The 23,011-nt window shown below is 45.9% G+C and overlaps 1 protein-coding gene across 1 annotated transcript in view; it reads left to right on the forward strand.

The window, feature by feature from the left end:
• Positions 1-23,011, forward strand: part of MEMO1 (mediator of cell motility 1) — a 143,604-nt gene that overhangs the window by 39,931 nt on the left and 80,662 nt on the right. Inside the window, exon 4 of the mRNA XM_086927475.1 lies at positions 10,261-10,373. Coding sequence (XP_086783601.1) covers positions 10,261-10,373 — 113 coding nt within the window. The remainder of the gene's footprint in view (positions 1-10,260; positions 10,374-23,011) is intronic.

Raw genomic sequence — 23,011 nt, forward strand, 5'->3', positions numbered from 1 at the left:
ATTTCGTTTTTTTAGGCACCTGCAGCATTGATAATCCAGGGTCTATCACAAACTCCTAAAACTACATTTGTCTATTGCGGACTAGATCTGTCATTTCCTGAATAATGGGGAATTCCAGTTCTTCTAGAAGTTTAATCACTAATTGTACAGTAAGCCATGCTATTTTCTGGGCATAAAAATGTATAACGAAGTAATCGCCTTAGTTCTCTGCTAGCTAGACAACCACTGGATGGAGGAGTTCTGGAAAACACTTGAGGGACTGGAGGGTCAGTGCCTGGCTGAATGATAGCATATTAAATTCCCACACTTATTCCTGCATGAAGAACTAGAGGACCGTTAGGAGGTGTATCAACAGATCCTTCAAAAAGCAAGGGGGAGGTAGTGGAAAAATTACAAAAGGTGCTTGTTCTTCTTTGTAGATATGTGCTAATCAAAAAGACCAACTTGGGTTAAGTCTGAGTCTTGGTTGGGGGCTGCTGTCCTCCTACCATCAGGCTGCTGCGACTCCCAGAGCTGTTATTTTCCTCAGTGGCTCCACACTTTGTTGCTGTGTTCCCGCAGTTTCCAGGAGTGTCTGCGGTGGGTTATGTGCGTGGGAGGATCCCCCAACGTAGTCCGTGCCAGAGGCAGACCCTCTGGGCACACACTCTGCTTTCACTCACCTCAGAGCAGAAAGATCAGGACATTGGAACTATGATCACCATGTTTCAACCTCAGTCCTGGATCTCAGTTAGGATACCTCTGAGGCTACTAGGACTTTTGGCATACTAAATCCCGCTGATAAAAAATTTCATATTGAACATGTCAGCTCTGCGGTAAGATCTGAAGTCCCAATGGCCACAGCACCATGGAAACCTGTTGTGTTTTATCCAGGCTTTGGAGAAGACTGCAAAAGACCTACAGTGGTGGTTGCTTGACGTTGTTGACCCAGTAGCAGACCCCTCTCCTTTCCCCACCCAGAGCTTACAGTGGTGACTGATTGGGGGGGCCATCTGGAAGAATGGAGATCAGAGGACTGTGGTCTCCGACGGAAACACAGCTTGACAACAATCTATTGGAGTTGCATGCAAGCCACGTGGCATTGACCTCTTCCTATCTACCATGAAAGGGAGGTGCATTTGGATTTTCACAGGCAACACCACTGCCATGTGTTACTGCTACAAGCAGGGTGGGCTAGGGTTTTGCTTCTTGTGCCAAGAATCTCTATGCCTCAAAGTGGCTAAATTGCCAGGGCACTTCTCTGATGATGAACCACATGGCGTGATCTCTAAACGCCAGGGCAGACCAACACAGCCACCAACGCTTCGAGGATCACAAATGACAGTTACACTCAGAGGTGTTGTGAGCATCTTTCAGCAATGGGGAGAAAGAACCCTGGCTTGATATTTTTGTCTCCGCAAGAATGCATAATGTCAATAATTTTTGTCAAAGGACTGGCAGGATTACTTGGCATTGGTAGCTTCGTGATGATGGCACATCGTTTTATAGAGAGTTGTCCGCCTTATTGTTTACCTCTGGCAAACCCTTCAGACATGCTAATCTTTTGTTTTCAGAGTCAGTCTACCACATGTAGTTGGTTTGTGTGCATGATAGGTGTGCAGTGTACCAGATCTTTGAAATGCGGTTTAGAGGGCCACATTTCCTTTATTATTCAACATGGCTGCAATGATTTTAGCTTCCAATTGCTCATGCCTGCAGACAGTTTTGATTAAACAGTTTGTGGCTGTAAGTACAGGAGGCAATGGCCCTCTTGTCCATTACCATCCCATCAGTTTTTGTATATTTAAAGTAATCTGTAGAGGTAAAATGCTCGCTGCCTGGTAAATAAAATCAGTTTTTTTTTAACACCTGTAATAAAACAGACAGGAACATACACGGCTTACTGCCTACAACCCCCTCGGTCCGGCAATGCGATAAAAACAGATGTATTCAATAATCATGCAGCTATCAGTACACAGCCATGTGCCGTCAACCCTGGGGTACGGCGGCGCAAGGGAGCCTTAGGGAAGGCATTGAAACCGCTAGGAACTGTAGGTGCCGTGACAGTGCATATGTGAGAGACCACGTTAGTATAGCAGTCGATCCGTGTAGACCGTATTCTCAGAGTTCAGAAATGTAGGTGTATTTTATATTATAAGATACCCCCCTCCCGACCTAAGGTAAACTCCCCTCTCCCCCTTTACCCAAAAAAACCCCGAGGAACCCCCCCCCCCCCATTATACAACCAGTTCGCTGACCTTCATGTTGCAAGAAATGCCACGTTGCATCGTGTGCCAGTGTCCGTATCCCCCGCCCCAAGTGTAATCTCTTCGGAATGTCTCGTGTGTGTCCCATGCTCTCCCTGGGAAGTGTCCCGTGTGTGCCACCGCCGACCTCATACTACAGGGCAGCCGAGTATCAATACTCCACCCAGCCACCGCTTTTCCCCGCAGGCCACCAACGCACCCCCCGCTCCTTGACCCCACAGAGGTCTATCGTCTATGTGTGAGTTATTGCGCACCCTCCACTTCTTCCCGCTGTGTGTCCGCCATGTCTTCTCTAGTGTGTCTAAAAGTGTTATATAGGCCCCAGAAGTTTTTCGGTCTGCTGGTGGGAGGGAGGAGCTCACTGTAGCGTTCCGTTTGCGTGCAGCAGTATACCATATCCTTAGCCCACCGCTTCTTGGTCGGTGTCGGCCCCCTCATCCAGCACAGCGCCACTGTACGTCTTGCCAGTAATAGTCCCATATCTGTCAGTCGCCTGTATGCCATCGGTAATGCCTTTGAATAGCCCAGCAGAGCTAAGGCTGGATCGACCGGAAGTTCATGGTCCAGTATCTCGCTTAGTTCTGCTATGACCGCCACCCAGAACTCGTGTATCCTACGGCAACCCCACGCCATGTGTAGGAAATCCGCTACAGGCGCATGGCAACGCTCGCATTCAGGGGACTGCCGAAGACCGTAACGATGTAGGCGCTCTGGAGTGTAGTACACTCTCTGCAAGAATTTAAAATGTATCAACCTGTGACGCCCATTCAGTGACAGCTTCCTAGTGTTGATACAGCAATATGTCCACATAGAGTCGTCTATCACGATCTCCAGATCACTCTGCCAGGCCAGACGTGCCTTAGAGGGTTCCTGCGCCCTATAGGAGGCAATGCCCTTGTATAGGTGCGCTGTCATATGTCGCGACGATTCAGTGGCTATGACATGTGAGAGTTCCGGGAGGTCCGGCGGCTCTTCCAGGTCTGGGCCCAGAACGTCCTTCAAGGCGCTTCGGACTCTGTGAAACTGAAACCGCGGTAGCAGCGTCGGGCTATCCACTCCCTGGACAATCTGGTCCCACGTTTTAACTTTCCCGTCCGTAAACTGCGCCCCCGCAGTCTTAAGCCCCAGCTCGTGTAAGGCTCGGATGACGTTCCTGTCCTCGATGGGAGCTAGCCACTGCAGCCATTCCACCGCCATCGAGGGGGAGTAGAGCAATTCTCCTCCCCTGGCTTTCAGCAACGAGTTCCAGGCATGCTTTGTAGCCGTTATCGAGTCCAGTACTCCGACTCTACGGCCAACAGAGGTGAAGACCGTGGCAGGGAGCGGAAGGGGGTCAGCAAAGAGCTGCTCCATCCGCACGTGGGGGATGTTCCTCTCGCCATGAATCCACGTATGCAAGTTTGTGGCCTGGGCCACCCTATAGTATCTCTCAAGATCAGGCGCGCCGAGCCCGCCCAGCTCGTACGGGAGCTTGAACGTGCTCCACTTAACCCGCGGCTGCCTACCACCCCAGGCCAAATGGACCATAAGTTCCGTTAGGTTCACAAAGAAGGCTTTCGAGAGTATAATGGGCAGAGTGTTAAACAGAAAAAGAAATCTCGGCAGAATCACCATCTTCATGATGGCTATGCGGCCCATCAGGGAAAGTGGGAGTTTACACCACCTTTCCACGTCGTCCTCACATTTACTGAAAGCCGCCCCATAGTTCTCACGGAATAGCACCTCTGGGTTCGTGTGGATCATTATGCCAAGGTATCGCACCGAGTCCGTCGACCAGTGTAAAGGATATTCCATGTCAAAGCGGTCTGTCACCGGGGTCAACGGAAACACCACTGATTTCTCCCAATTGATCTTTAGGCCCGAGAGAGAGCCAAAACGCACCACCTCTCGTAAAACTGGGGATAGGTTCACTTCCTGGTTCCGCACATAGAGTAATGTGTCGTCAGCGTACGTCGAGATGACTATTTTATATGTCGGGAAACTAACCCCCCGGTGCCAGTGATATTCTCGTAGCGCGCACGCCAGTGGCTCAGCAACGAGGGCGTATAGGAACGGGGATAGGGGGCAGCCCTGTCTCGTGCCTCTGCTGATGTTCAAAGGATCCAATACCCAATCCCCCAGTCGCACCCTGGCCGTAGGTCTCCAATACAGCGCACCAACCATCTGCAAGAACTGCTCTCCCAGTCCCATTCTGCGCAAGACCCTCCGCATGAACGGCCACTCTACAGAGTCGAATGCCTTCTCCATATCCAAGAAAATTGCGACAGCTTTCGCATCCTGTCGCACATGTTGCAAAGTGCCTAACACTGTGCGTATGTTATAGGTCAAGTTCCTACCAGGCACGAAGCCAGATTGTTCCGGGGCTACAATCTCTGGCGCGATAAGGGATAGCCGAGTGGCCAGAACCTTGGCATAAAGCTTGGCGTCGACGTTCAATAGGGATAGTGGTCTATACGAGCTGCAGACATTAGAGGGTTTGCCAGGTTTCAAGATGGTAACCAATAGGGCCTCTCATCGTTTGGGGCATGCTGCCATCCTCGCATATCTCGTCGAATAAAGAAGACAGGTGAGGAATAAGTTTATCCTTAAATGCCTTGTAGAACCCCACCGTCAAGCCGTCTATCCCGGGGGCGCTGTGCACACGCATGCTAGTCAACGCGTCAGAAATCTCGTCTGCCTGTATAGGTGACATTAGGAACTCCCTGTCTGACTGAGCCAAAAACGGTAGCTGTATATGCTCTAGGTAGTCGTCCATGTCCGACTCTAGATCCTCTGTTTTAGTAGTGTACAAGTTGGAGTAGTAGTCACGGAATTCCGTGATGATCTCCACGTCTGTCGTGACCGTGCTCCCCCCTGAGGTGACAAGTTCAGTCAATTTGGGGGCCCTCCTGGTGTTGCGCAAAATTCTGGCTAGTAGCGAGCTAGGTCGCTCGCTCTCGCCATAAGTTCAAGCCGAGGCATACTTCCCCATATAGCAAACCTCCCTATCCGCCTCCTCATTGAATTCCGAGATAAGGGATCGTAGTCTATCTGCTGTAGAGGGGTCTGGGTCAATCAAAACTTGATTCTCCAGGTCGGCTAATTGAGATTCCAGGGTGCGCAGCCGCTGTCGTATGGCCTTCAAGACACTGGAATGTTTGGTCATAGCAATCCCGCGAATGAAGACCTTGAACGCTTCCCAAACCGTGTGGAAAGTATCCACAGATCCTATATTCTTCTCAAAAAAGAGGTCAATTTCCTCTGCCAGTTCCCCTCTAAAGGCGTCATCTAACAGGGCATACGGGGGGAAGCGCCATGTGAACGGGGGGATCCTGCTAGTCGGTGTCTCAAGAACCAGTAGTATCGGTGAATGGTCAGATAGTGTTCGCACAAGTACAGTGCATGCCAAAATCCGGTCAGTGATGGAGTGAGAGGCCAACCAGTAGTCAATCCTGGTGTGTATGTCATGGAAGGATGAGTAGTGGGTGTACCCACCCCTGCCCGCATTTCTGCTTCTCCATACATCAATCAGGTCCAGTGTCAGCAGCTCAGCCTGAAGAGTCACCGCAGCCGGTTTCCGTATGGGCCCAGAGGACCTGTCCAAGTCCGGGTCCAGTACTAAGTTGAAATCTCCCCCCCAGAGCATGTATGCTGTGGCATATGTTCTACAGCTCAGGGCTAGCTGGGCATAAAAGTCTGGGGAGTCATAATTCGGGCCGTATACATTAACTACAATTAAGTCATGTCCCTTCCCCATGCATCTTGATATTAAATAGCGACCCTCAGTATCAGCTCGAACCAGCCGCAGATCTAGATTGGAACGTGGATTAACCCATGTCAGAACTCCCCTAGAGTGTGTAGTGAAACCCGCCACTGTAGAGTTCGCCGCCAGGCCTCTGTGTTGTAACATCTTGCTCGTGGGTTTCCTGTATGAGAGCCAGATCTATGTGGTGTCTCCGTAAATAGTGGAGCACCTTCCTCAACTTCCTGTGATCATTCAGTCCTCTGACATTCCAGGTCAACACTCGTAGGGTATCAACAGGATTTTCCAAGTCCGTCACAGGGGCACTGGACATCGGAGGCAATGTAAAGTAATACAAGAGCTCAGGGCCACGAAACCGCAAGCATTCCCCGTGTTATCTGAATGAGCCAGCGAACATTCTGCGAACTGCACCCTTCCCTCCCCTCCCCCTACCCTGTCAACCCTCCACAAAAACGTTAACTCCCATAGTTCCATTCTCCATCACCCCGCCCACAGCAGACCCACCCCAACCCGGTCCGGTAGTAGTTCACCCACCCCACTCCCCAGCAATCCCACCCCAACTTTAATCAACCACCACAACAGTGTGCTTAACGCGCGGGGGCCTAGGTAGCCAGGTGTCATAGTCTCTACCTATGTCTCAGAACGCTTGTGTGTCCCTCCACCCGCTCCCGCCATGCACAGTGACCTCAATTAGTGCAACGTTTCCATAACTGTTAAGATTGTCTGTTGTGCGCCACGCCTCTGCGATGCGCGCTCAAGTCCCTGTCCAGTGAATGTCCCCAATTCTGGGCAAGTCGCCACTGAATGTCAAAGAGAAGACTCGTGTGATAAATCCCAGTGTGCGCAGGAATCAACTGTGTACTGTAATGTAACCAGAGTAGCCTCCCTTGCCATGTACCACCCCCCTCCCAGAACCACTTATCTGTATAGCTTGCAGTCTTCGTAAGCTGTGTCGGTTGTCCCATCACTCCTCCAGGGGAGAGCTGTTCATGGCCTTTCCCGGACATCGTAGCTCAGATGCAAGGCTATCAATCGGTCAATGAAAGAGATCAATCCTGATCGTCCAGCCGGCTATCGTTCTCATCGTCCTCAGGGTTCATTTCAGTGCTCGCTTTCTGCTCCTTCGACCAACGCTTCATCGCTTGCTGTAGAGCCTTGGGATCCGTGAAGATATGGGAATGGCCTCCTCTGTTGACGCGCAGCTTGGCCGGGTACAGCAAGGCATAGTCCAGGCCCATCTCCCTTAGACGCTTTTTGTGTGGGATGAACTGTTTTTGCTCCTCCTGCACCTTCGCTCTGAAATCTGGGTACAGCGAAATGGCGGACCCTTCATATTGCAGTTGTTGTTTTGACCTCGCCAGACGGAGCGCAGTGTCCCTGTCCCTATAGTTAAGTGGTTTGGCTATTATAGGGCGCGGAGGCGCTCCAGGCTGCGGTCGAGGGGCTAGCGATCTATGCGCCCTCTCTACCGTAAACATGGCTGAGAACACTCCGTCTCCCAAAAGTTTCGTGAGCAGCTGTTCCACAAAGCGCCCCATAGGGCCCGTAGATGTGTTCTCCGGAAGGCCCGTGATGCTTAGATTGCAGCGCCGCGAGCGCGCCTCCAAATCTTCTGTCTTGTCCTGCAGGGCCTGCATCAGCCTCTCCGTCTTTTTTTGCGCCGTGTCTAGGTCTGTTTGTGCCTCTTCAACTTCAGTCATCCTCCTTTCGGCCATATCATGTCTCTCGGCATGTTTATCTAGCCGTTCCGCCATTCGGTCCATTCTGTATGACATAGCGTCTATCTTTGATCCCAGGGCTGAGATACTGGTCTGTATGCCCTGCTCCCTGGAGAGCAGCATGGCCTTAATGTCTGAGTCAGTGCCCCGAGCCTCCTCTGACCACGTAGTAGGGCCATCCTCCGTTATCGGGCTCTGCTGTAGCAACCGCTTCTGCGAAAAGGGCAGCTTACTTTGGGTTCTTATCATTCCCAAGTTCTAAAGTCAATAGAGCAAATTGTTCCATTGACAGTTATGCTTCACTTCAGTAAGTGTAAAGTTAATTTGCAGAAAATAGATTTCAAAATACGGATCCAAACAAGATGTTGGGCTTCAAATTCTTTATTTCATACACATTAAAAGTTTTCCAGCTCACACCGCCGACACGTGTTTCGTCTCATGGAGACTTTTTCAAGGCAAAGGATATTATGAAGGGATGTTAATTTAACACAAGTCTTGTCTCCCAGCAAAGGTATAGATGAAATCGAAAGTCAAGCAATCAATATGAGTCCGAATAAAATAATCCGGGGGGCACGATCCTAACAATCCAGGTCACTCCACCCGTCTTTCTAACATCCCTTCATAATATCCTTTGCCTTGAAAAAGTCTCCATGAGACAAAACATCTATTTTCTGCAAATGAACTTTACACTTACTGAAGTGAAGCATAACTGTCAATGGAACAATTTGCTCTATTGACTTTAGAACTTGGGAATGATAATAACAATCGTTTGAAATGCTAAACAATTGTGAGAGTGCTTGACTGACCTGTTTTCTCTTGGTTCTTGATATTAGCAATCTTTGCTAGTTTTGACACCCCTGGTGGTGGGTGTATAAAAGGACAACAGTGCACCTCGTAGAAATCTACTTATTCAATTGTTGAAACACAGCCCTTTCATCAAATGTTCCAACCTTGTTCCGACCAGGGGACACACCTCACATCAGGCACTATTCCGTCTTCAGCCTCAAGAGCGCGATGCCTCACTGGCCTGCCAAGCGTGAATGGGGAAAATGGCGCGAAGCCCCTCCGAAGGAGAGTCTGCCCCCCCACTCGAGCAGGTCGGGGTAGGAGCCTCCATGCCGGCCCTTGACGTTGTCAAGCTCACTGGAAGTCCCCCGAGCCAGCCAAGGTCGGGCCCCCACCCGCCCGACGTTCCGGGAGGGGCCGGGTCTCCCCTCCGTCCGATAGTAAAGTCAAGTGGGTGCGGGGGCAGTCTCAGATGGCCCCGCGCCGATGGACTTTGGCGCGTGGGATGCCGCAGCTCTTCGTAGCTCTTCCGGTAAGCCCCTCACTCCCGGGCGAGAAGTGTCTGCCGGACCGGCACCGTGCGCAGTCCGCGGCCGCACGCCTCGTTACGCCGCACGGGCACTGGACGTACTCTAGCCCGCGGCTCCCCGGCCTAGTACCTCGGGGACGCCCCCGCAGCTCCACGCAGTCTTGCCTCCTCTCCCTCGCTGCCGCTGGGGCGCTTGCCCGATCTCCTCGTACTGGGCAGTGTGAGGAATCTGGAATCTGCCCTCTAACGTTGCTATTTGCGGATTATGAAGGATATTGAAGTCTGTGCATGGCGGAGCCGCGGGATCAGGCAGCCATCTCGCTTGCCGGCTAGCTCCGCCCCCCCAAATAAAATCAGTTTTGAAAATAAAATGGACCTGGTTTGATGGACCTAGACTTCATGAAGCTTTTCAAATCCTTCAACATTTTACTTGGTTCAGTCAATGCATTTCCCTTCGAGATGAAGTACACTAAACCACAATGAAATTGCCGGGGGCAAAATGCTCAAAACCATGCTCGCGCTTTCCAGATTGGCATTATTTGAAACACTAGGGCACCATTCTTCTCTGTAAAAAGTTTGCAAGTTCAACTGTGACAATATGAAGGTAGTAAATGATATCCATTTGGTATCCTAAAGGCTTCTCCATAATTTCCAGTACCAATTGGTCTGCTTACTAATAATCAATTTAGCTCCATTAGTGGTACCGCTACCTCCTCTGAGACCGAGACTGCTCCTGCCTTGCCTACTTTTTCTTGGTCCAATTCATAATGAAACTTCATTCAGATTCAGGAGTTGGGTTTCTTTGGTCCTGCTTTAAGGCACAATGTATGAATGTACTGGACACTACATGCTCTTAGGTGTCCTCTTTCATGCACATCTTCTGTGATCTTTTTAAAAACCTTTAATGAAACTCTTCCAGCACTTTATGATGGTATGAAAAGGCAAGCAGGGAGTGGGGACATATACTAGGGTTATGTAGACTTATTGGAGATTAAATGCAGAAGAAAATCTTTTAAAGCTGGATCAGCATAAAGGCATAACAGACTGCTCTGTCTGATCAAACACATCTTCGATAGTGTTAAGAAATTGTTTTTAGCAGTCTGACAGTATGGTGATGGTTTGGATTTTTGATTTCAAAAGCCCCTCTGTGTTCTAAGCTTGCACCATCCTGATTGTGATTGTGGTTAAAATCAGTGTAAAGCAAGCCTTTGAAGATAAATTATTTTTTCATTGTTCCAGAAGAAGAATTTTCATCCTTGGTCCTTCCCATCACGTGCCCCTCTCTCGATGTGCACTGTCCACTGTGGATATCTATAGAACGCCTCTGTATGACCTGCACATTGATCAAAAGAGTAAGTAACTTTGCTTAACGCTCAGGGGTGTAGATGAGACATATACTGCAGTGTGAACATATATATTTCCTTTAACTCAGTATGTGTCTCTTCGATAATTCTTGCTATGGGCTGCAAAAAATATCCCAACAGGCATTGCCTAGATCTTGGTGTATCTATAGTTTAATTTGTGGCTATAGTTTGCATCATGCTTTCATTCCTCTGGAGAATTTGTGCTGTAAATGTACATTTACGCATCCGCTTTATCCAAATACCTAGTATTTGATAAGAAAAACATACCATATAATAGAAGGGTGTTTTGTTTAAGAAAAATTATTTATCATGAAATTACTACTTTTGGTAATATTTAGGACGAATAAGTGCAAAATCACAGACCTTTCTCTGATTTGCAGGATTCACTAGGGGATCTGAAGATGTTCAGCTTCCCTTTGCAATACTAGTTACCCTGAACAGTGTTTCCCCAACCTATCATCTGCTGGTATTGCATGCCTTGATGCTGTGCGGAACATTACAGGTATAGAAGACCTGCTGTGACCGGCAGTTGACTATTTCCACATATATACTCCTTGATTTTTTACTTTTTTTCAGTTCATGCTGGACAAAAAGAACTGCAAGTCTGTGTTCAGTGTCTCCATTTATACCTAAGGATCTTTTCCATCTTGCTTTTTACATAGTCTTGCTTTAGTACCTTTCTATACCTATTTTTCTCTTTACTTTTTGTTTATGCCTTTTGTCGCACGCAGAGCTTTCTAGCCATGAGTTACTGTACATTGTAGATGTAGTCTTTCACACAAGTGCACTCCTGCAGTAAATGTGTGCTGTGCCTGAAGTTCTTATACACCTTAAATGTTTACTTTCCACTTAAACGTATGCTCCCTGGCCTCTCGATTTAGACCATAGGAATCCCTTGACTTGAGCGTCCTTGAACATCAGTGGTTTGTTCATCAGTTTGTTCAACTTTGTTTCTTGCCCATTTCCTGGGTGCATTTGGAATCTGAAAATTGAAACACATCCAGGGAGAATTGGCTGTAATATATTCTTACTTTCGCCAATGGCTTGGCTAGAGGAGCCCCTATTCCAGAATCCTGGCATGGGGCTGAAATTATCCCCATATATAAACAAGCATTTACAATGCAATGGTCTCGACATTGTTAAGTTAGAGCTATTGGCATTGCTCATGACATTATTTTTATTTGTTTTTGTTTTTAAAACATAAATAAATGGCAATGTCATTTACAATGCCAATAGCTTAATCTCTCGCAAATGCGAGACCTATTGCATTTGCACCCACACACAGAGCCACCCACACAGTCATTCACATAGAGCCACCCACACACACACAGAGCCACCCACAGTCATTCACATAGAGCCACTCGCAGACACACAGAGCCACCCACACAGTCCTTCACACACAGCCACACACACAGACAGAGCCACACATACACACAGACAGAGCCACACACACAGACAGAGCCACACACATCTGCAGCTACCCCATCCAAGCATGTTCTATTTCCACTAAAGTGACTGTTAAAACTGACTCCGGGGCTACGCACTGGTACTGCCCAAGATTATTTGCATGCGAAGAAAATTGGGTATGATAATGTGCGACCCAAGCTTCAGGGGGGACATTATTAACTGGTGCTGGACGAGCATTATCACCACCCCACTTAATTAGTTGCCAGAATCAACACCAGTTTTTCCCATTACTTATATCAAACAAATCCCTCCATGTACTTTCATCGTAGGCCTTCTTTGCCCGTTGTTGGGTGTCCTTATATTCAAGTCTCAATTTTCTTACCTCCTGCGTTAAACCTGCCCTTATTGCTTTAGATAAAGCCCTGTAGGCATTCCTACATACCCCGTCGTACCATGTTGCTGATTTATGCACAGGATGCCTATTAGTTCTTGTTTTGGGTTTTATAAAAAAGGATCTCAGCTTGGCAAACAGGGCCTTGTGAACTGCTGTAAAGGCTGAAAAAGTGTCCTCGCAAGGCTCAAGTAGCAGGAGGGCAGTAAGGGAGTCTGCATGCGTTAACTTGATTTGAGTCAGTGTCCTCATCCTCGGACACCTGTGCCCACTTTAACCTGCGGCAGTCGTGAGACATAATCACGTCTGCTGTTACTATATCCATGCTACCACTCGATATCGAACAACATTTTACATCTAATATCAATGACAATGGATCTTGGTCGCTCTCTGATCTTTTCACGACCTCCATGTCCCTCACCCTTTGCCAAAATTCTAGATTAATAAGAACATAATCGATCCTACTACCTCTTAACCCACTAATATAAGTGGGATTGCCTTTGTTATCTTATTTAGTTCTTCCATTAGCTGCACAAAGCCCCCTCTCCAAAGTTAGGCATTTTAACTGAAGAGCAGCTTCAGTCCATTTCTTAATTGGTGCCAGCATTAAAGACGGGACACCCCAAATAGCATCCTCATCGCTAGTTAAGTTCCTGTCTTCCATGCCAATTGGCTCGAACGTGCAGTTAAAGTCCCCCGTGATAATCCGGTTACAAGACCCTTTGATTGATTTAATAAATATATCCAGGTTGAAGATGGTCAGTGAAGCCTTATCTCATTTTGAAAGCTTTTTCTAAACTATTGTATTCCATTTGAGGCATATAGTACTTAAAAAGTAGACTGTCTAGAGATATGGAGGTAACAAACTTCTTATATTGAGGATGCACAGAGTGCTTGGCATTGTTCCAGTCAACAGTGATATTCAATTAAATAGTTTAATATTTTGCTGTGACCATCATGCACCATTACGAGCATTTCATGGCGCTGCCAATAGTTTTTGGGAAATAGTTAGTCATCCTTCTCTCTCTTCTATCCAGCAACTTTGACTTTCCAGTGAGGATACGCAAAACCTTCTCTAAAAGAATGCCGACATTTTAAGAGCTTCGGAGCGCCTGTTCATTAGTGTCCTGCTCTCATAAGGTCTAAACATTCACATGTGTGTTACTAACTACTGCACGCAGTTACTGCATTATCCTCATGTTTAGCAGAAACCACAGCTATTGACTTCTCCAATGCTCATGGGAGGTGTGGTGCTATGTTCTTTCTCTGCTTACATTTTTCAATTCCATTAGATTTTGAACAAACTGCCCCTCTCTATTGTAGAAGCCATTTCCGGGAGGTCTTAAGGAGTACATCACAAGCTCACGCCGTTTTTGGAGACTTCCCTGAGGCCTTTGTCTCATGTCCCTGGAACTGGCATCTAGTGTGTTCTTTTGTTTTCTAAGCTGGAAGTCATCCAGGGCTGCTAACTAATCCTCTCTTATCGATATCTCAGGAGGGGAGTCACCCAAGGAGGGGATATTACTGTGAACAAAAACTGATAGCATAAGTTAAGGGTGACTGAAATTTAATAATGAGGATACTTCAGTTTAAAAGTTCGATTTTGAGGGGGTGGAAATTATTCAGTGTGTAGGTGGGACTAAGAGAGTTAACAAATGAAAAACTTAGAAAGGTTGGTTGCTATATGCAAGTTTAAAAATAGCTTCCAGTTTGGAGGGAAGAAACAGATAGATCATGGTCAACAATGTCAAATGCTGCCGAAAGCTGTAACTTAATCAGGGAACTGGCACCAATAAAATTGGTTGTCCGACACAGTTACTCTGTCAATTCTAAAAAAAAACAAAAAAAAAGTCTCTTTGTGGCTGTAACCTTTCCGAATCCGGCCTGGAAAGGATAAAGGTTACAGATCACACTGTACTTGTCTGTCAAATACTGTAGCTGGTTATTAACTCTTCTTTATATCATTTTATTTGGATAAGGTAAGTTCAAATTAGCACAGAAACTGGCTGAGTCAGCTTGGGAAAGATGAGACTTCTGGAAAAGTGCAAGCTCTCCTCAGTTTGTCTGGAATGACAACGAAAGTAAAGAAGCATATCATTGTCTGTAGACTTAGTGCTGTTGTGGTCAAACTGCCTGCCTTGAGGCACATTATTTAGAGAGACAGAGCCTCGGGTAAATGAAAGAACTCTTCTTGAGGAAGAACCCGTACTAAAAGAAATGGCTCTTCTTAGTAAGGTGAGAATTTGATGGATCATAATGTGCAATGACCACCTTTAGCCGAATACCTTTGTTCTTTGAGTGAAGGTACGTACTGCAAGCTGAAAGAAAACCTGTGTTTGATCAGCAAATATGTTGCTTGCGCCTGGCGAGATGTGATTACTGAGATGCCCCACTTGGGCCATGCTGACGTGCTTGTCTATGCCAGGCCTGGGGCTCTTTTGTCGTGGATATGTACAATGTTCATGTTTGTGAGACCATGGTCTGCATGGTCACTTCTACTTGACCTGTCCGAAAAAGAAGGCTGTAAATACCAACAAGGAAAACAACCTGTATACTGTGTCACAGCAACCATACTAACAGAGTATGTGATGCAAAAATTTGGGAAATGCATTGTGATTCTACAGGATTTCCGTATGAAGTTAAAATGGGGCCAAAATCCCATAAGGACAATAAGTAATCCATACTTCTACAAACTTCTCTCTTTGAACTGTAGCTAGAGATCCAGCAGTTCGAACAACAGGCAGCATTCATGCAACCTCTCAGAGAGAGGTGTTAATAGCTTACAGCTGCAATTGCTGAGACTTGCTCAGATTGGAAAAGTAGTCGAAAAAAGCTTTTCTTTTCTTTGTGGCCGATGCATTAAAAAGACCACAGTTGGGTTGTAACCGTCCAACTGGGTCTAATGTCCCTCAACCCCTCAGCAACACTGTTTTAATGAATAAAGAAAAATACTTTGCTTTCAAAGAAAACATACCTGTGCATCCTCCTTGTTCCTTGTTTCTGCATGGCACAAGATCATTTCTAATGTCTTTTGTCTTTTTGTAGTCTTTGGCCAAATCCAGCCCGCATATTCTTTAGTTAAGCATTTTGCACTTTGAAGGTCTTTGTTTGTAAGCTGATCAAGATGCATATGCCAATGACGCTCCGTGATGTTTGAGTATACCCCTAAGGTAGTGATATGCAGTCCTGTAAATTGGTCCTCTTGCCAGATGGTCATAAAACATAGTATATAATGTAAGGCCAGGACAGAGTCTAATTTTTTCTCTTTGTTATGTTATGTTACTAAAGTTTTATATAGCGCAAATCACCACTGGTCTCTAAGCGCTTCTAAAGAAAAGGAACACAACAGATAGCCACCGGTAGACCGCCCGCGACCACATTGCCGATTTTTGAACAAGTTGGTCTTTAACGCCTTTCTGAAGGGCAATAGCACTGGCTCCCTTTGCAAGGTTGCAGGTAACTCGTTCCAGGTTTGAAGAAGGAGGACCAACAGAGCTCTACCTCCCTTTGATTTAAGGTTAAATCTCAGTGGGGTTAGTTTACAGGCTTTGGAGGAGCGCAAGTCTCTGCCCGGGATGTACTTTCTCAGACGGTCTTAAATATATTTGGGGGCTTCTCCATAGATGGCTTTATGGGCTATACAGAGACACTTGAACTGCACTCGATGTTCGATGGGCAGCCAGTGCAACTTCTGTAGAAGGGGCGTCGCTCGTGTTCTCCTGGGTAGGGAGAAAATCAGCCTGACCGCATCATTCTGAACCACCTGCAATTTCCTAAGGAGCTTCTGAGGAAGACCCAAATAAAAGAGCGTTACCATAGTCCAGCCGCAAGATGACTTTGGCGGACACAATGGATTGCAGTGTCGGAACAGAGAGAATAGGAACAGGTTTCCTGAGTTGCCTAAGTAGGCCTATACAGGAGCCCACCACTGTGGAGACTTGAGGGGCCATAGACAGATCTGCATCAATTTTTAGTCCTAAACTTTTTACTACTCTTCCCGGAGTTGGTACCTCCCCTTTACAACCATTTCTGCTTTTTCTTTGATTGGGTCTTTACATGAACGTGGTTCAAATGTAATTAATAACTCCAATTATCATAATGTATGGTATGACAGTAACATTGCACTAACTCCCTTTTTATAGGACTGTTGATTTGTGCCATCTCTATTTACATTACAATCTTAAAGAATAGTACTGATTGGTGTCAGTGTGTATCTTGTGAAATGGTATGTATGCTCTCCAGAGTAAAGCATTTAGTAAAGGCCTTTTTGGCACCATACAGTGATTCTGGATATTGGGTATGTGTGCAAATGTATTCCATACAAATAACTTGTTCCGTTCAAGATAGGTTTCCAGTCAGTGACCATGTTTAACACTGATTTGCACTAAGCCAGCTCATTTCCATATTTTTTCAGTAGTCTAGCTCCTCTTCTTCACTTTTAGCTTTTTATTTTGCTCGCTACCCATACCTCTCTGTAGTCTACCCCAGCTCTTATAAATGTGTGACTTAGGGCCTGATTTGGATCTTGGCAGAGGGGAATACTCCATCACAAATGTGACGGATATCCTGTCTGCCGTATTATGATCCCATTGTATCCTATGGAGATGGTAATACGGCAGATGGGATATCCGCCAAATTTGTGACTGAGTATTCCATCCACAGATCTAAGTAAGGCCCCTAATCTTAAAAGGAGTGTAAGTAACAAATACAACTCAGAACTTTATCGACAAGCAAATTGCTACCTGCGAGCAGTCCGATTCAGCATTTTTGTGTGAAATATGTGCAAATACAGGCCACCGATTATGGTCAAGCGGAATTCCCGTATGGAATTCCGCTCTACTCACGTGTAGGCAATTGTATCTGCACCCTGATTTACCAATGTTTCCGAGCAACTGACCCAATTTTCCTGTCTGGAAAAGCCCAAAACTGTTTTACCGGCCTGAAAATACTTCATGGTGGATGTTTTTCCTGTTACAGCCTGACTCTGCCATGGCGCAGGAGGGCTCCCCATCAGACTACAGCCTCCCCTACCAATGCCAGCACCCTCTGCAAATCCCCCACTTACAGTAGGTGGTAAATGTGAGAATGTGAGTGATAATCTGAGTGATAATCCCCCACAGAAAATGGAATAGAGATAGAATTTAGCCCAGTAAATCTGGGCCTGAATGATTATAAACTCTTAATTGCCCAATACTCGCAAGGTATTAGCAAACTGTAACAGTTTCTATGGGTGAAAATGTATCCGTACATAAGTACCGTGCAACTATTAATCGGAGCCACACAGGGGTGGAAGTAGGCACCAAGTGGCAGTTCCAGGGTTGGAATGTAATATGAGCCTGTGCACACCCACAAAGATACATATTTAAGGATATGTACCACCTCCTTCAATCTCTTTCATATTTTAAAATGTTATAAATCTACTTCCAACAAAATTGGGGGCAAGACTTTTTTCAGGGTGAGAAAAGCATGTGCAGGTAAGGTGGATTTGCAGTTGCTCATCCTATTTTTGCATGAGTAAGTAAGTGTATATATTTACTCATGTAAAATGGAAATCGTAACACTTTGTTAGGAGAATAGTTCCTAGGCCTACTTCTGTAAGTTCATGTGTATTCCTAAAAGTCCTAAATCTTCACTGATATAAGGAGATGTGCCTGCGGGTGCATTTTTGTTACTTTATTGTTATATTGCCCATAATTGTTTTACACCAATTCTCCATTAATATATTTTTTAATTTGTGGCTTTTATCAAACGTGTAAAATGATGTCAGAAAATTGTGTTTAAGTATGCAGAATAGTCTAGCAAAAGGTTGTTCTTTTTTCAAGTCAATCATTTTTTTGTGTGCCTTTTTATTTTAGAAGCTTTTGTGGTTCGGCCTGTATTTGTATGTAATAAGGGAGCAATCTTGAAGTGTTATAAGTAGCTTCAAATTGTTAGATTTTGCAAGTGTGTATGTATTTTTATAATGGAACCATAGTCTGTAATGCATAGCTGATTTCACAACTCGATGCATTTCCTTAAAGTACTCACCTTAATACTAAAGGCTTTTCCATTAATGAATCATATATGCAAGTTGAACAACTTATCCATTTTGATACATATCCCGCCTTAGTGGTTGACAATCCGCTTTCTGATGGATACTTCTAACAGCAGATTCCTCGCCTTTAGAATATCCCCTGGTGCCAGACTGGATCTGGAAGTTTTTTACGCATAGCTAACGTGCATTGGTGGGTGCTGTCGTATGGCTCTGCATCAACCCTATTCCTCCAGGAAGTGATGGTTGAAGCGTATATAAGTGCAACACAAGCACGCTGATGTCTGTTCCTTTATATCCGTTCTTTGATAAGTTTTTTTTTTCAAAGGATTTTTCTAGTGCCCTGGAGAACATGTCTCCTGCCAAATTTGTAGGGATTGGCACATGTAGATGTCAGTGTCCGGTTCCTACAAGGTATATCATTGGTTTTTGGATTTGGGCAACAACTCCAAGTCGTGTGAGGAGTGTGCCATTATGCATCATAAGGCGTTTCAGGATCGTGCAGATAACCTGTACGTCGCCAAACATGAAGTCCTGTAATTCCCAATCAAAGTTGAGACAATGGACCCATTCCCAATGACACGCTCGCTGCTGCGAAGGTCTCCATCATAGTCCCAGTGTTTGGGTAAGTCTAAGTTAAAAAATAAGGCCTAGGTTTTCCCACTCTCACAAATCTCCCACTGAGAAATTGCATGGGCGTTAAGGTGTCACTCCCTCCCGGCCGCATGCAGAAGAGCTGTCCCGATGCACCACAAATTTCATGGGCCATCAACGATGTTGCAACAGATTGAGGCTTTCAAAGAAGCCATGTTGTGGATTTTATGCTCCTTGGCAGCTCCTCCTAGATCGGATCATCGGAGGCATCCACTTAGGTTACTGACAGGATCTGTCGTCGACTGTGTCAGTCCTCTGAACCCCTTTCAGCAAAGCTCTGAAATTGAACGTTTCCATGTCTGGCACCATTATCCATGTCTGTTCCTGCTACGTCAATACCGGCCCAAATGCCAGAAAAGACAATCCTGTCTGACTTTGAACCAAACCTGTCAACTGTAGTTGCATCCTGTAACAATTCTAATGAGACATGCGTCTGTTTGCTTTGATTCAGCAAAAAACAGAAGCTTTACCCAGTCCCTACCCTCTAGCGCTCCAATAACGTTTTGGATCGGATTCTGACTAAAGTCAGCCAGCCTTTGATTATGATGAATTTGTGCGGGATGAAATGCTCCCGCAATACGATGATGGCAGTTTCTATTTGGACCTACAAGTGGCCAGTAGATTGAACTCTTTTCCTGACACGGGGCTGGGTTCTCTCCCCCTGAACCATACATCTTCGACCCGCCTCAGAACGGCTTTCAAAGGAGCACTTGTTCATTTTACTGCAGGAAGTTTAGGCTCTTTTGGCAAAAGAAGCCGTAGAGAGCCCAACCTTGGAAATCTGAATTTGATGTTAGCCCAGCTATTTCCTGGTGCCGAAAAGGGGTGGAGTTCTTTATCCTATTTTAGATCACTGATCTCTCAGTTCCTTCCTGCGAAAGGATAAATTCAAGATGCTCACGCTGGCCCAGGCTCTAACTGTCCTGGATCCAGGAGAAGGATTTGTAGCATTGGACTTGCAGGACATCTCTTTCCATGTTCCTGTGGTCTAGGTGTACCAAGAGCGTTTTCAGGTTGTCTTGCTCCCCTCAGCCATATCAGTGTCCCTTGGGTGTTCATGAAGGTGATGGTGGTGACTGGGTATGCCAATCTTTTCCCTATCTCGACGACTGGCTGTTCACAATTTTATTTTATTTTATTTTGAAAGTTTTATATAGCACGAACAAGATCCTTGAAGATATCAGAGCGCTTCACAAATACATGGGATAAGAAAACAAGTGAGTGATTAACAAAGGTTTTTGTGCACATAGGAGCAGAAGGTTATCAGTGGAGAGCAAAGTAGGTTAAGGTAACAGGGTACATAGTAGATCAGTCCAGACATGTAGTAAAAGGATAGATGACGGCTCTCAAGAGTTCCATAGCTTATATTCGGGTGAATTTAGCCATGAGGATTGCTTTTACTTCTATTTTGAAAGATGCCGTGGAGGAGATAAGTCTGGTTTCTGGAGGGAGGGCATTCCAGATCCTGGGTGCCATCCCTGAGAAGGAGCGTTTATAAGTTTTTTCCTTGTGGAATCTTTGTGGTTTCAGAAGAAGATTTTGTGTGCTTCTTGAACCACCTGAGATTGTCAATTTCTGAGTGAGGTAGCTGGGCGTGTTGTGGTGTATAGCCTTGTGTGTCATGCAAGCGATTTTCAGATGGATTCTAGCTTCATAAGGCAGCCAGTTCAGGGATTTTAGGTCAGGAGAAATGTGCGAGCGTTTTTTTGATCCAGTGATAAGTCTCGCTGCAGCGTTCATAGAGGCTCTTAGTGGTGCGGTAGTAGAAATGGGAAGACCACAGAGGGCGACACTTCCATAGTCTATTCGAGGGATAACTAGGGCTTGTACTGCGGTTTGGAAGTCCTTTGCTGGGAGGAAGGGTTTAAGCTTCCTCAAAGTATTGATTTGGAAATTAGCTCCTTTAGTTGCCTTGCTGATATGATGTTGCATGTTGAGATTGGCGTCAAGGGTTATGCCTAAAGATTTCGCTGAGTCCACGATGGTGGGTTGGACGTTGAGTGCAGTTAGGTGTTTAAGCCAAGACTGAGTGATGGGGTTTTTAGCGGGAGGTGCTATTAGAAGGAATTCGGTTTTTAGCGCGTTAAGTTTGAGATGATTCTCGGCCACCCATGACTGTGTGTTCCTAAGTGTTGTGTTGAGTAGTTTGATGTCTTCAAGGGATTGTATTTTGAGGTAGAGTTGGGTGTCGTCTGCGTACATGTAAAACGGTACATTAGATGCTTGCAGCAGTGTGGTGAGTGGCTCCATGACTAGATTGAACAATGTTGGATAATGAGGATCCTTGAGGGACACCTAGTGTTACAGGAACGGGTGAGGACATTGTGTTGTTGATCTTGAATTTCTGAGTCCAGTTATGCAGAAAGGAGGTAAACCACTTGAGTACAGTCCCTGATAGACCCATTCTGATATTCAGCAGCTCGATTAAGTTCTCGTGTTTGACGGTGTCAAAGGCTGATGAGAGGTCGAGTAGGATGAGGAGGCGGGTATCGTTCTGGTCTAAGATTTGAAGTGCGTCATCAACTATGTGTGTCATGGCTGATTCCGTGCTGTGTCCTGCTCGGAAGCCTGATTGGTATGAGCTGAGGTGGTCAAACTGATCAATGTGTTTAGTCAATTGGAGGTGTACACATTTTTCCAGCAATTTGGCCAGGGTAGGAATATTGGAAATAGGACGGTAGTTGTTTAGGTCCGTAGGGTCTGCTGTGGGTTTTTTAAGTATGGGCGAGACATGTCCCACTTTGAGGGAGTCGGGGATGAGTCCTTGTTGAAGTGAGCTGTTAATAATTTTGGTCCAAAGCAGGAGAAGCAGTGGGATGAAGTCCTTTACAAGTGTTTGCCGGTAGGGGGTCTGTGAGGTGATTAGAGGGTTTCAAGGTGCTGAGCATTATGCCTATCGTTTCTTCTGTGTAGGTGTCAAAGGACGACCATGTGGCATTGTTTTTTGATTCAATGGGTGTTATGCTGTGTGGGCTGGAGTAAAGGCTTAGATCATTGAGGAGCTCGTTCCTGATGATATCTGTCTTTAGGTTAAAGAACGCAGAGAATTCTTCACATGACGGTAGAGTGCTAGTCGTGTTATGTGATTGTTGAGGTTTTTCCTTGGATTGGGTTTTGATTAACTCATTTTTTGGGCCGATTTTTTTGCTTGGTCAAGCTAGTAGCTAAAGAAATCTGCTTTTGTGCGTTTGATTTTCCTAAAGTAGGCGTTTCTCTTTTTCTTAAGTGTTTTAAGATGCATAGCCGAGGGGGCTGATCTCCAGTTGCGTTCTGCCAGTCTCATGGCTCGTCTGTCTTCGTTAAGCATACCATCGTACCATGGTTTAGAGTTCTTAGTGGAGACTCTCTTAAGTTGCAGGGGGGCGACCTCATTGATTATTGAGGTCATTAATTTGAGGTAGTGATCGGTGAGAGTCTGAACGTCTGAGGTATCGATAGGGGGTAGGAGAAGATTGTAGTTGCGGGAAGGAAGTGAGTTGGGGTTGAGTTTCCTCAGGTCTCTTTTCCAGACCTTAAGTTTGGTGGAATGAACCGGGTTGAGTTTAACATTTCCGTTGATGAAGAATGTGATAATGTGGTGGTCAGACCGGTCACAAGGTTGGATTGACCCAAGTTGGGTAGATTCCTCTTTGGAGATGATTAAATCAAGGATAGCGCCTTTATCATGAGTGGAGCTGTTGCAAATTTGGGTGAGGTCTAGGGCGTTGAGGACGTTTTTGAGGCTTACCACAGTGTCATTGTGATCATTCCAGTGCAGATTGAAATCATCAAGGAATATTTGAGTGTTTTGACGACCGGAGTTAGTTGTGATCATGTCCATGAGTTGTTGGATGAAGGTGAGGTTCCCCTGGTGGATGGTAAATGATATGCAGAGAGCATACTGGTTTGCCCTCGCTAATGACGTCGAGGCAGATGTGTTCACAAGAGGAGAGTATAGGGGAAGTGGCTCTAGTAAACTGCCTCAAGATGACAGCGAACCTCCTGGCATCATTGTGGTTCTCTATTAACGTGCCAAAGTCACATTTGGCTCCTTCGCAGTGGATTTCTTTCATCAGAGCCATCCTTTTTTTTTTTTTAAACATCTTTTTATTGAAAGAAACAGTTCCATCACATGACACATCATGGAGCAGTGAAAGTGCAATG

Source organism: Lissotriton vulgaris, chromosome 6, assembly GCF_964263255.1.
Source record: "Lissotriton vulgaris chromosome 6, aLisVul1.2, whole genome shotgun sequence".
In the NCBI taxonomy this organism is placed as follows: domain Eukaryota; kingdom Metazoa; phylum Chordata; class Amphibia; order Caudata; family Salamandridae; genus Lissotriton; species Lissotriton vulgaris.